General features: G+C 39.5%; 1 protein-coding gene across 3 annotated transcripts in view; it reads right to left on the bottom strand.

Moving 5' to 3' along the window:
* Positions 1-14,702, bottom strand: part of TENM1 (teneurin transmembrane protein 1) — an 891,941-nt gene that overhangs the window by 95,177 nt on the left and 782,062 nt on the right. For all 3 annotated transcript variants that reach the window (XM_043459374.1, XM_043459376.1, XM_043459375.1), the window contains one exon: positions 12,470-12,702. In XM_043459374.1, coding sequence (XP_043315309.1) covers positions 12,470-12,702 — 233 coding nt within the window. The remainder of the gene's footprint in view (positions 1-12,469; positions 12,703-14,702) is intronic.

Genomic DNA, 14,702 nt, shown 5'->3' with positions numbered 1-14,702 from the left:
TACTCCAACGGATGAGAAAGCAGTGGCTCAGAGAGGTTAGTGATAAATTTAAGCTCAGTCTTAGCTGCCTGATCCCAAAGTCCCTGGTTTTAACTACTCTAAACACTTCTTAAGTTTTCCAGATTTCACAGGGCCCAAATGGGATACACAAAGAATATGATTTAAAGGTCACTGAAAGGCTTGCCCACTTGTCTTAAAAATACCTTTTCTACAGGAAGATTTCTAGAAGGACACAGAATTTAGAGACCTTAAGGGCATATATTGCTAAATCTGACCAAATAAAATTAGAAAACTTCTACAAGACAAGAAATGACAAACTTGGAAAATATTTGCAACATGTAGGATAGACAAAGGGGTTTTCCTTAATTTACAAAAGAGAAAGATCAAAAGCTCAGTAGAAAAACTGGCAGAGGATATGAAAGTGAGTTTACTGAAAAAGAAACACAAATGGTCACAACAACAACAAAAAATGGTCACAACAGATATGAAATGACATTCAGCCTCATTTACAATTAAAGAAATTAAAATTTAAGCTACAAGCTACCATTTTCTACCAATCAGATGGGCATATATTAAAAGGTTTAATAATACTTAGTGTGGCTGAGGGTATGGCAAAATGGGCATCTTTGCACACTACTGGTGTTCAATCTTTTGAGAGGGCAATTTGGTAATATCTACTACTATTGAAAATTAATCTGGTGTAGATACTCACAAAAGTGCACCAAAACACATGAATGAGGTTGTTCAATGCAGTGCTATAGTGATAAAGGATTTTAAAAAACAACATGTCCATCAAGAAACAAATTACTTAATAAATGGTATGTCCATATATTGTAATATAATATGCAATATCTCTTAAAAACAGAGGTAGATGTATATGCTTCAAAAATGCTTCAAAGAGCTTAAAAATATAATCAAACAAAAGAAGCAGGGTGAAAATTAATGCATATATGATTCCTTTTATGTAAGGGAAAAATACATATGAAGATCTCAAAGGAATCTCAAGAAACTATGAACACTTTAAAGAGAGGGACTGGGGTGTGTATATTTGTGGTGAAGAAGCCTAGAATTTGCTGAACTTTTCTACAGAGTTCAGACTTTCTAAACCACAGACATATATTACTTTTATATTTTTATGTTTCAATATCAATGGGGCTTATCTAGATGGCGAGATTATAGGCTGTTTTAATTTGTATTCTTTATATTTCTCTTTCTTAAAAAATAGTAAATATAATTTTTTTTTTACTATGGGCCTGCTAGGATGGCCTTCAAAGTCTTCCACTGAGCCTTTTTCCTTGACTCATAGTATAGCCTCTCTGGTTAAGAGCAACCCAGTGACAACCATCAGTACTATGAGACGCTTTCTGGAGAGCTGTCACTTATGGAAGCAAAGAGACCTGAATCCTCAGAGACTAGTCATAGGACAGGACAGTGTGTGTGTGTGTTTTAAAATAGTATGTTTTGTCTTTTGTTGAATTATAAAATAATAAATTCTCAGAAAGTTCAAGAGAACAAAAATCAAATCACTCAAAATTCCTTATGCAGCAATTCTCATTGCTAACATTTAGATTAACTTCCTTTCAATCTTTTTTCTCTGTATGTATAAACCAACCCTGTACCCTTATAGATGCAGCAGTATACAGTACATAGTTTTGTAGCCTGATCTCTCCACTGAGTATTATTTTGTGAGTATTTTCCTTATACCTGAAGGTTTGGGGGCTGTGGGAATGCCCTGTCCTGGCACTGACAATAAGGGAAGTGCATTTTTGGTAGGAATATTGAAAATAATAAAATTGATGACTAACAGATCTGGGTTTACTATCACCATTCACTGGAAATTGTAAACAATGTCAGGATAACGTATTCTTCCCATGGAGTCGTCTGCCTTTAACATACACCACTGTATGCCTAACCCTGCTCTGACTAAGGGTGAGAGAAGGGAAAGCCTGAATTTCTATCTTGGGAGGGGGCTCAGAGTTAGCCAAGGGAGTCCCCAAAAGAGGAAAGGAAGAGGAGACATTTCAAACTGCCCCTCCTTTACAAGTTTCCTGCTTAGATTCAGTTCGCTTGAGAAACCGCTTGACTTAAAAAAAAACTTAGCAGTTGTCTTTCTTATGTGCATATAACTGAAGTCATTAGTACCTCCAAAATGCTGGTTGAAATGCCCTCTGTGGTGCCATCTGTAATTTTTGGTCTGAAGTGGCCAAAATGCAATTAATTGATCAATTATAAAATTAAAGTGGGTTTCCTGGCTCCATTTCCAGCTGTGTTTTAGCCCCTGATGATGTTAAAATAATGGATTTCCAAAGCTATCTGGACTTTTGCATGTTGTTTGAGTTTTACACTCTACAACTGCTAATTCATCCAGTATGGCTGGAGGATCATTGAAGCTAATGACATCTTCTGATGACTCCTCTATTGTGGAGTGAATATTCTTGGTTCCCTGGGAAGTCAATGCATGGTAGATTTCAGATCCCTTCAAGAATCAGCAAAGCATACTAGACTCACCAGGAAATGACTTCCTCATTTCTTTGATTTTATAGTCAGCACCATGCATTTGGCAAACTTGAAATTACTGGGCTATCTTGTATTGATGGTGGAGCAATATGGGGCCATGATCAAAGCTTTAGCTCTAATATAGTTTCATGTTTTAGAACCTTAAAAACAAACATTTTGCATTGAAAGAAATTTCCTAATTAACTTCTGAAGAATTTGTACATTTAAACATCTTACCCTGCTGGAGAAGACTGATAAAGCAAACGTACTACCTTCTGTTGAAGAGAAACTGTATTTAGAAGGAACTTGCTATTCTCATAAAACTTTTAATAGGAAGAAGTGAATCAAATTCCTTAATTACCATTTTACGGTTGGTAAAAGGGCAAATTACATGCCATCCATTTCTAAACTTCTAAATGTCTCTGGTGCTTTTAATTAAAGCTGCCATCTAGAAACTACTAAAGCAATTTTATGCAATTAGTTATTTATAGGTTACCATAATACACCACTCAAAATATGATTTAACTGATTTGCAGTCTGTTAGTGTGTGATCTCTGTCATTTTTGTTTGATGGGGGGGGGTCTTTATATCAGCTAAGATGATCCTTAAGTGGACAGATAAGAACGATGTGACACTGAGGAGCTGTGATAAGGAAAGTTTGGGGGGCTAGTGATCTCAAGTAAAAAGAGGAAGAATCATAATTCCATAGTCTGTCTTGCTATGTAGGGGTAGAAGCATCATGGAGACAATACCGCAGAGAAGTATATCACTGTTATCCTCCCATCTCTCCCTGCCTTGCACTGTCCTTCCTCGTGCCACCTGGAGTGGCTGCCACCTTGGCTGGTTCCCCTCTGATGATCTCATCTATCCCAACCCACCCATCCTGTGCTCCATGTCCTCAATGCCCCCATAATGTGTTTTAATGAGGGATTAATCTGTTGCTCTTCTAGGCAGTACCTGCCCTCAACACTGACGTTCACCTCTGAAGAAAACCATTATGGAATGAATTTAAATGGTGAAAGGGTAGGCTGCTAAAGGGCATAACTTTGGTTACGTGGGTCTTGGTGGGGGGTTCCTTAAAATATAACATGTAGAAAGAACCAGAAATAGAAGTACTGCATCACAAGGTTGGGAGGGATCAGCCAGTTATATCCCCGAATCCCACTCTACCTTGAATCCTGCTTTTGTTATGGCACCTTTCTACCCTAGAAATGATCAAGTCTCAGACTGAATTACAAGGGTAAACTGGAACTTGCCTCCTTTCGAAGTAACTTATTCCATATTTGGGTCATTATTATAAGCAGCCTTATTATTAGCAACAAAACAGCAAGCCTGATCAGAATGGCAGGTAATATTTAACATGTACACACTACATGCTGGGCACTGTTTTACAACACACTTCACTCAATGCAGGAGGCCCCAGTTCGATTCCTGGGTCGGGAAGATCCCCTGGAGAAGGGTTAGGCTACCCACTCCAGTATTCTTGGGCTTCCCTGGAGGCTCAGATGGTAAAGAATCTGCCTGCAATGTGGGAGACCTGGGTTCAGTCCCTGGATTGGGAAGATCCCCTGGAGAAGGGAAAGGCTACCCCTCCAGTATTCTGGCCTGGAGGAGTCCATGGACTGTATAGTCCATGTGGTCGCAGAGAGTCAGACACGACTGAGCGGCTTTCACTTTCTTTCACATGCATTACTGAACACTCCCATGTCAGCATGATTACTCGTATTCTAACTTCATAGATGAGGAAGCTGAAGCCCAGGGAAGTCTGGGGACTTACCCAAGACCACACATTTAATGAGTGGTGGATCTGGGATCTGTGTACAGTGATTTGACTCCAGAACCTGGGAACTTATCTCTCATGGTATTTGTCCTCTAAAGTATATCTGTTTGCTAGAATGTTATACATGAAAATGAAAATAAATGCAGAAGAAAAGTCATTTAGTAATGTGCTTGTAGCTTTATAAAACTTGAATGAACTTAATACAAGTTCCATGTATTAATCATGGATGTGACCTGGACCAATTAGCCAAGGCTAGATAAAAGTGCCTTCCTTTTGTCTGACTTCTCTACCAACAGGTTATGATTTTAGGACTGTGATAGAAAAGGCAGAAAGGTTCTCAATTTCCAGCTGCTGATGTAATATAAGCTCTAAATCTTTTGACCATTCATAAGCAGATGCATTAGACTCACTGTGCAAATAATCAGTTAAGCTCTGGGACTTCCCTGGTGATGCAGTGGTGAAAACTCTGCTCCCAGTGCAGGGGCCCTGGGTCTGATCTCTGGTCAGGGAAGTAGATCCCACATGCCACACTGAAGACCTGGCATGCCACAGCGAGGACCCATCAGAGCCAAAACAGAAATAAACATTAATAATAGGTAAACTCTCATTCTGGTTGCATCATAGGTACTAAGTCATCAGGTGTAGCTACTGTAAATTGAGGGAACAACAACACAGTTTAGGAAAGAAACATCCAGGAGTGGAAACAACACAGGATCACTGAGCAATAAAGAACAAATATTCTACCTGAATTTTAAGGCTTTGTCAAACATTTTTTTTTTTTTCAAGATGCCTCTGATTCTAGGACAAGGGTGTGGGAGGAAAGTTCTCAAAGGAAGTGCCTTGAAGCTGAGGCAGGAATTTGGTCATGTGTGGTAGAAAGCTGAATTTACTAGGTGGTGTTCCCAAACCATTCCTACATACCTCCAGGTCTGATTGTACTTTGTCATTTTTAGCAGAATAGACCCACTTCTCTAGAACACTGAGGCTATCAGAAGAGCACTGGTCAATTTTCTAGCCCTTCTATCTACAAACTTCCACATCTCTACACTGACACACTATCCTAGGGAGGTCTCTTCAATCTCCCCTCCGATTCCAGGCCTACTCCAGTCTCCTTCCAATCTGGTTTCATCATTTATTCTCTGCCTCCTGTATCTTACCATTGACCTGTAATCACTGCATGTCTCTCATAGAAAAAGCTTCTCCTGAGTGCCTTGTCCTCTCACTAGTTATCCCTCTATCTTTTGCACCCAAGCCTCTCTTCAAAAGAGTGATCTTCATTAGTCATATTTACTTCCTCACCTCTCACTGGCTCATCAAATGCCTGAAATCTGGCTTCCACCTCTACCACCATTCAAATCACCAGTGAGCTCCTCACTGCCTAATCCAATGGCTACAAATGTGTGACACCCCATATTGTTTTTCACCCCTTTTTGAAACAAACTATTTCCTTGGCTTCCTGGATACCAAGCTCTCTCTGTTCACTTCCTCTTCTTTTGAAGATTTCTTCTCTATTTCATGAGATCCTCTTCCATTGCCTACTGTATACATGTTGGTATTCCCAATGATTTTTTTTCACCCCCGCTTTGCTCCAGCACATCTACCCTGTCACTAAAATAATCTGTCCAAAATGCATCCATCAAGAAAAATGGTACTGATGAACCTATTTGCAGGGCAGGAATAGAGACACGGATGTAGTGAATGGACCTGTGGACGTAGTGGGGGAAGGAGAGGGTGGGACGGATTGAGAGAGTAACATTGACATATATACATTACCATGTGCAAAATACATAGCTAGCAGGAAGTTTCTGTATAACACAGGGAACTCAGCCTAGTGCTCTGTGATGACCTAGAAGGGTGAGATGGAGGGGGAAGTCGGGGGTGGGAGTTCAAGAGGGAGGGGACATATGTATACTTATGCCAGATTCACGTTGATGTATGGCAGAAACCAACACAACATTGTAAAGCAATTATCCTCCAATTAAAAATTAAAAAAAGTAAACAAATGCATCCATCAGGTGATCAAGTCATTTCCCTGCTTCAAACCTTTTGCCTACAGGACAAAATGCAAACTTCTTTTTCTTGCCTTGCTCCTATCACCCTCAAATATGTTTACTTTAACAATTCTGAATTATTTATAGTTGCCCAAATATACCATTCATTTTACTCATGCTGCAGCTTGCCTGTAATTTTGATGAGGGTTGGCCTTAGTGTCAACACAAACAATTATGTCACCATAATGGATCATGTACTAAAGGAATTTAGGAAAAGTCTTACTGCACCCCACTGCATAGTAGAACCAAAAGAACATTCTCACATGTGTTTGGGCACTATACTCTCCCCTCATAGATACCAATTATATCAGCAAGATACTAGTGACATCACTGATGAGAGTTTTACCATCTTTCCACTAACCCCCAAATTAGCCCTTCAAAACAGCATGTAAATAACAGGGGGCATCAGTAGAACTTTAGGATGCACCTTGGATAGATCTGGGTAGGGACACAAACAGATTATTTCTGCCTAGACTTTATCATACCCAGCTTTCTTAATTGCCAATAAAGTTAAAGGAACTCCTGTATGATTAGTGTCATGAATAACCTAAAAACACTTTCTGAAGCCATCAAGATTTAAGGGTCATTTCCCTTCTTGGGAATAGCTCCAGGGCTGTTTGCACGTGTGTGGATAATGCCTAATCCTTGTCGAGTTCTGAGGTCAATATGCTTAAAGATGCACATGAAAATAGAGATATACTCCTTGGTGAGGTCCAAGAAAACCATATTAAGTCACTGATTAATTTCATCCTGTCCAGTCACTCCTTCACCCTCTGTCTCTACTTTTAAAAAAATAAATGTATTCAGCTTGTCACAAATTTTATTTTATATCTCCACGTAGTACCATTTCACATTTTGTTTAAGTACTTGGTCATCTATTACATGACTCATTAGTTTGAGTTCTCTGTAGAATTAAAGAAAGTTGCAGTAAAAATAATAAATGGAACCTAAGTTTCAACTACATCATCCATGCATGTTTTAAAAGCATCTTTCAAAGTCAATTCAAACTCATATACAATGCCATGGATTAGCACACCATCAACCTCTTTGCTAAACTTTTTTCCTTGCCCCATTACATTGAAGTATTGATGAGTAAAATGGCAAGTGTTTCTCTTTATTGGGTTTCAAATCAAAGTGCGGAAAACTGGATTAGATAAAGACTTCTTCCTAGGAGAAGTACCCAGGGGCTATCTTACATAAAACTCCATCTATTAAGAAAAAGTTGGTGAAGTTTCTAATTGCAGAATCTTCCAAAGAGATGTGACAAAGTTTCTTGGAGATTTATTTGAACAATTCTAATGACAGATGATGCAAATGCTAAAGAGTGCACTATGGATATACTACTGGGTCAGTAAAATCTGAGAAATAGTTTTAATAGGAAAATGAAAGTAGACTAAAAGTCATTCATCTCCCAAGTAAAAATATTTTGTTTTCATTGAATATATGTCATTACATTGAAAAGCATTTCCCACTATTTCCTACCCTCCCAGAGAAACCAACCTCCCAGAGAGATCATGGATTTTAGCAGTGTGGTATAGTGGAGGCATCAGCTCCCCCACCCCACCATTCCATCCCTGCACCTCATGGGTTTTGAAGTCAGGCAGACCTGGTTTGAATTCCAGTGTTATCTGTAAACTGTCTGACCCTAGGTAAATTCCCAAAGACTTGGACACAACTGAAGCAACTTAACACACACAAATATCTGAAGGTGTCTGTGCCTCTATCCTCTCATCTATACAATGGGAATAATACTATTCACCGTGTGAATTGTGAACATTAGAGATACCACGCGTAAAATATCTAACACAGTGTACAGCACACAGCAGACAGTAAGTTATAGTTATGGTTATTTTAAAACATTAGAGCTGGGAAGGAGAGCATCCTAAGCCCTTCAGTTTACACAACTGAACAATCTCAGGACTCAGCATGTATATGCCTAGCCCAGTGTAACAAAACTAGTCAGTGGCATCATTAAGTCAATTTCAGGGTTCAGGGAGGTACAGTGACTTACACAAGGTCATTCCAAGAATCATTACATGGAGGGGACATGAAAACCCAGGCTTCCTAACCCTGTGTTCATCGCAGTTTGCTTCCATTTCTCAAAACAACAACAACAACAAAAAGCCCCCCTAACTCTAAAAAAAACCAAAACACAAAACCCGAAAAGCATGGCTTCTGACCTTTCGCCTTTTGCTGACTGGTTTTAATCCCATTGAATGATCTATTTCAATGTTAGGACAAATGATCTCAAAAGAAAATTTTATTTCATACTATATTTAGAATAGATTCAGCAAATAAATTAGCTGTCTTGCAGATTAACATGTATTTGACTTACCTTGCATAATTAAGGACATGTTGGAGAGCCTGCCTGTAATTGCAATATGTTGCTTGTTAAAGTCTTAGAGGGAGCTCTCTTTCCTAACCTAGAAATGGTACTCCCTAGATGTACATTTCCATTTTCTACTGATCTACAGCTTTTCTTTATTAGCTTCTAGGAGGAGAGAAAAATCAAACCTCTCCTTAAAGAAATCCATTAAACATTTGCTGTCTTCTAAGGGAGTTAGGACGAAGGAGCTGATGTGCATGGTAGCTGTAAAGCAAAAAAACAAACAAATTGGACTTTTTCTTGAGAGAGAAAGAACCTGCAGGAGAACCTCAAAGACATAATTAGCAATTAGCAATACTCTCCTCTCATTTGCACATGGTGCCTTAATGACTTCTTGCATGATTTTTCCTTCTATGGAAGTCTATGAAATTGCCCTGCAGCATTCCATATAATGAGACTCTCACTTCTGACTCACTGCCAAGGGTAAGTGCTCTCTAGATTCAGCATGGAGATAGGTGCCCTAACTAGGCACTGAAGTGTTCTGACTAGCATTTTCAGGGCAACTGATGCCTGGACATAGGTTTTGCCATCAAAGTGATTTTGAAGATCACTAACAGGGACCTCAACCACTGTGAACATGATGGAAGGAGATGTGATGGACAAGTGTGAGCCACTTGTACCCCTCCTTTAAACATCCTCCTTCACTCACTGGGTTAGAGCAGATGTTGCCAACAGCAGCTTCAGTACATTATGTGAAAGCTGTGTTGGATGGATTAGACATTCAGCTGTCTGAAACCTGGGCCAGCTGTTCTTAGGGCCCCTTACCGCTTTGGGATGAATAAAGTGTACCAGATTATTGTAAAGGCCACGCTTGGATAGAAGGTTGAGTAAATCAAGCCAAAGGAAAATGTGCTACTAGTTATGACCAGAAGAAAAACTTAAATATTAACTTTAATAGACACATAAATTTTGGCACTCTCATTACTGATGCTTCCAGAGTTCATGTAAATCCTGCTCATCAGGACTCTCTTATTGCTGCTTTTCGAGCAAAAAGGAAAAAAAAAAGCTGCAGGAACCAATTATTTGCTTTATTTGGAAAAGCCGATATTCATTCTCTATGTGGCAGGTTGAATGTGGTAGGTGAGATGAGTGGTTTTCATACTAGCAGCAACTCAGGAGGATGTCAATTTCAGGCACAATACAAGCTTGATTCCTCCCTATTTCTTATGCAGAAATCCTTAAAATACCTGCAAGAGTTTTAAACCTGTGCATAAGGTGGGACTCCAACCTGATGTCTTTCCTTGAAAGATGAGCTAATTATAGTCGCACCTGAGTTAAGCATTCACTCATCAAACATTTATTGCAGACCTACTATATGTAAAAAACAAGCACAGGCACAAAAGAAAAGAAACATTCCCAAACACTTTACCATGATACTTATGGGTGGGGGCGCTTACATTCCCTTAGGGAGGAAACATTATTTCTTTTCAGCGCTACTGAAATTCCTTTCAGGAATACTTGGGTATGGATAAGAGTTACCTAATTCATCAATCACACAAGAAAGCTATGTAGTAGATTTCACACTGTGCAAGATTTTGCTGGGGAGGTGGGGAAGAGTCAAAAGAAATATAGTTTCTCATCTCAAGCCTCCCATTCATGAAAGAATTGGAAAGCAAAAGAAGGCAAAATATAACCAGGTGCTAATTGGGTAGTGTAGACACTGTTAAGGTGGGATGTTCTGAGAGAATAGCACTGAAACAAGTATACTATGAAGGGTGAAACAGATCACCAGCCCAGGTTGGATGCATGAGACAAGTGCTCAGGGCTGGTGCACTGGGAAGACCCAGAGGGATGGGATGGGGAGGGAGGTGGGAGAGGGGATCGGGATGGGGAACACATGTAAATCCGTGGCTGATTCATGTCAAAGTATGGCAACAACCACTACAATACTGTAAAGTAATTAGCCTCCAACTAATAAATGAAAAAACAAAGAAATTCAGATTTAATGGGTTGGGTTAGCCAGAGGGGCTTTAAGAAAGACATAGGCCTTGAATATGGCCTTGAAGAAAGGGAAGGCTTTAAACTCTGATTGTAGTTGAAATTAATCCCCATATGGCAAATGTCAAATAGCTAAAGAGTAACCTCTTAATATTTGAAACAGTAACTGACCATCTAATGAATTAAATACATTGACCTCACTATATTTTTTGGCATGGAAAGGTGTTCATAATACATTAAGTATGAAAAGCAGATTACAGAACAGCATTCTATGATTATATTATTAGAGGATAAAATATATGATATGCACAGAAAAAAAAGTCTAGAAGGATAGACATTAAAATGTTGACAGTGGTTTTGTAGATGTGGTAGGATTATGGGTGACCTTAGTTAACACTTTTTTGCGTTCTCTATTTTCTGATTTTTCTGCAACAATTGTATATTATTTGTGTAATAGTTAAAAAAAACCCACGTTGGGTTCTTAAAACTCACTACAATGAATACTTCATAAAAGTATCTTGGAGAAGGAAGAGAGGATGATTAAATAATTAAGGAGATAGGGTGGATTATATATGGTGACAGAGTTAAAAGCTTACTATCCTCAGCTTAGTGGCCTAAAATGGGAATATGATCCAAGTCTATAAAATCATGAAGCTGACTAGGAGAACATAGATTTATTTAAAAATCTCAGGCAACAGAATTGAGGGTTGGCCCTTGAATATCGGGAAGTTAAATTTAGGGCAAATAAAAGTAAGTCTGAGCTCTTATAGAAGGCAAAAGGAAAAAAAAAGGAATTTGTAATACTAGGATACTAGGGGTGGGGCTTCCCAGGTGATGCTAGTGGTAAAGAATCTGCCTACTAATGCAGGAGACATAAGAGACGTGGGTTCGATCCCTGGATTGGGAAGATCCCGTGGAGGAGGGCGTGGCAACCCACTCCAGTATTCTTGCCTGGAGAATCCCATGGACAGAGGGGCCTGGCGGGCTACAGTCCATAGGGTTGCAAAGAGTTGGACATGACTGAAGCAACTTAGCATGGACACATGCATACTATGGGTGATATAAATTTAAAATGTAAGTATATAGTTTCAAGGATGATTTCCCCAGTGGCTCAGGTGGTAAAGAATCTGCCTGCAATGGCGACAGACCTGGGTTCAGCTTCTGGGTTGGGAAGATCCCCTGGGGAAGGGAATGGCAACCCACTTTTAAAATTTTATTTTATTTTATTCTTGCCTGGAGAATTCCATGAACAGAGAAATTAAGACACGATTGAGTGACTAACCCTTTCACTTTCACTTCAAGAATGATTTAGATAAATTAATGGAAGAAAGGTTCATTAAAGGTTGGTGATTGTTAAGCAAAAGGCAGGAATGTCTCAAGTCTAGGAGATACTCAGTATATTTGAAAGTGGCAGAAGGTGGCACAGACTTCACCCCTAACCAGTACAGGTCACAGTGCTAAAGCCATCCTCCTGGAGGCCCTTTGCTGGGCCAGGAGTTAACCCTTTAGTTGTTGGACTGTTGGGAGATTCCAAGAAAGAGATCATGGGCTGGGGTGTTCAGGAGGCAGAGGGTTCTGGGCAATAATTATTTATCAACCAGAAAAGAGGCATTCCAATATGGTCCTAATAGTTATGGCTATCCCAATGCATATTGGCTAAAAATTAGTCCTGGGTGTGCCTATCTTCCCGTATAGACTTCAGAGATGACGTCTGTCAGAGGTACACTATATTGGGATGGGTAGACCACACTGGGACAACAGTCTTAGGGATCTGTGAAGTCAAATGAAATCTTTAGATGACCAAGGAATTTTTCTTACCTCGAGGGCTATTCAGTGAAGCTTCTGAGGCTCTTCCACCGTCTCCACAGTGGCTCTGGTCAAAGGGCAGGCACTGATCACCAGTCCCTGCCACCACTTCAAAATTCTTGGACAAATCTTTTGTTTCCACAAGAGATTTCAGCTTGTAGACTTTTCGGGTATTGGTGTCTGATAGATAAAGTGATTCAGACATTGGGTCCATAGCCAGATAGTATTTGTGAGCAGGGCTTGTGCTAAGAGAAGAGAAAAAGAAAGTTATTCAAAGTAACTTGTTCAGCCTACTCTCCCTAGGCTCTGCCTTTTGTCACAAGTGAAAAACTCGCTTCAGAGGTGAGTGTATTAATGTATCTTCCTTCTTATGTACTGAGGAGATGGACACCTCTTTGTTTTTCTAGTAATGGGTCTGGGATTAAAAAAAAATTCAATGTGTACTGCTAACCTGTAATGATCTTGATATCCCAGTACCATCCATTTGAGGGTAGAGCAAGACACAGAGGAGAGAAAATCCCAGGAGATCCATTTTCTCATACATACCTTTTCTACTCTCCCACCCAGTTCTCCAATTACCTACTAGATTACTGCCTGGATATCTCAGTCACCCCAAACAGAAACTCCTCAGACAGTCACCTCAAAATCCAAAACAGAAGTTAGTTATTCTTTTCCTGAATCCCCCATCCTTCACAAACCTACTTCTTGTCTTCTGGGCTTTCTACCTCACTTGGGGTCACTACTGTCCTCCTGGGGTCCTGTTGGAAATTGAAAGGCATCCATAAAATGTGATGAGTGTGGCTTAGGTAGGGCTGTGTTGCAGATATATTCTGCCAAACTTCTCCTTTCCAACCTTCCTTATTTTTTACTTTTTTTGTTTGTTTTTTAGCTGACTACCATATTTCTCAAATCCACATTTTCTTCTTTCAGGACATAATACAAGTGATTACATTTGACCTTTCTTTTGGTTGTAATCACAATCACCCATACCTCCTAAAGGTGACAAGTTACCTTGACTGGATTTTGGTATTCCTGAAATTCTTCAATTATATATTTACATGGGATCTTGCATTATTTTTATCTGCATATGTGGCTGAGCTCATTCATTAGTTTTGATCCTCCTAATTTCATTTTTCCCATCGCTGCAGGAGTTTTGGTTTGGGGTACATTTTGCTTGAACTTAAGGGTCACGTACTGCTGACATCATCTAAGCTCCAAACCTTGAGGTCTAACCCTTACTCTCCCCCTTTCTCTCCACATGTAATTGTGCCTGCAAACAAACTTTCAGAACTTTTCTTTCTATCCTTCCTGCCATCACATTAGTTTTAACCTTCATCATCTCTGGCCTGCAATATTTTCCATAGCCCTGCCCAGAGGAGGTGTTTTTGAAATCTTAAAACCATTTTCCCCATCTTGCCTCCAGAGTTAATCTGATCATTTGCTTCCCATCTTTAAGAACTCTACAGACTTTTAAATATTCCTTGGTATGGGGCACATTCCTTTCTTTACTAAGTAATTAATTCCTGTATGCCGTTTAAGGTTTTATACAGGCATTATCTTCTGAAGAAAGCATTCCTTAAATCTCTAGGCTCAGTTATTTGCCTATACTTACCTCTATTCTGGGTGATCACATGTCATATTAACTTTTTTTAAAAAATGTATTTGTATCCCCTAATAAACCATGAGAGGTTGGACAAGAGCTACCCTGTCTTATCTCTAGTGTGCTCACTGTGCAGCACTCCGCCTCACACCTGGTAGCCTAAACCGGAAACCAGAAGCCATTCTTTACTACTCCTTCTTTCCACCATTCCCCCTATCCAGTAAAATAACATTTTAAAAAAATTCTACCTCCTAAACTCTTCTCCAATCTGCCCACTTGTTTTTATCTCCACTGTCCGCAGTCCAAGGTTCTGCCATCTCTCACCTGCATTCCTTCCTTGGTACTATTTCTATGTTTGTATTTGCTCGTGGAGTCATTAAAAAGTATTTACTAAGTGCAAACAATGTGCCAAGGAACTGTGCTATGGTTGGGAGACCAACCTGTGTGCACAGCAAAGCCCTTTTCTTCATGAAACTTACAGTCTAGTGGGGGAGTCAGATCAGTAAATAGGCTATGACTTGTAAATAGGAGTGTTACAACAGAAGTAGAAAGGAGAGAAATGAACAGATAGGAGGAACATGTGACCTAGCAGCACTGATCACATTGTATTAGCATTATTTTTTTAAATTATTAACTGAAGTTCAT

This window comes from Cervus canadensis, chromosome X (genome assembly GCF_019320065.1).
Source record: "Cervus canadensis isolate Bull #8, Minnesota chromosome X, ASM1932006v1, whole genome shotgun sequence".
NCBI lineage: Eukaryota > Metazoa > Chordata > Mammalia > Artiodactyla > Cervidae > Cervus > Cervus canadensis.
Note: the sequence above shows the minus strand (reverse complement) of the source record. Positions and strands in the feature narration are given on the sequence as shown.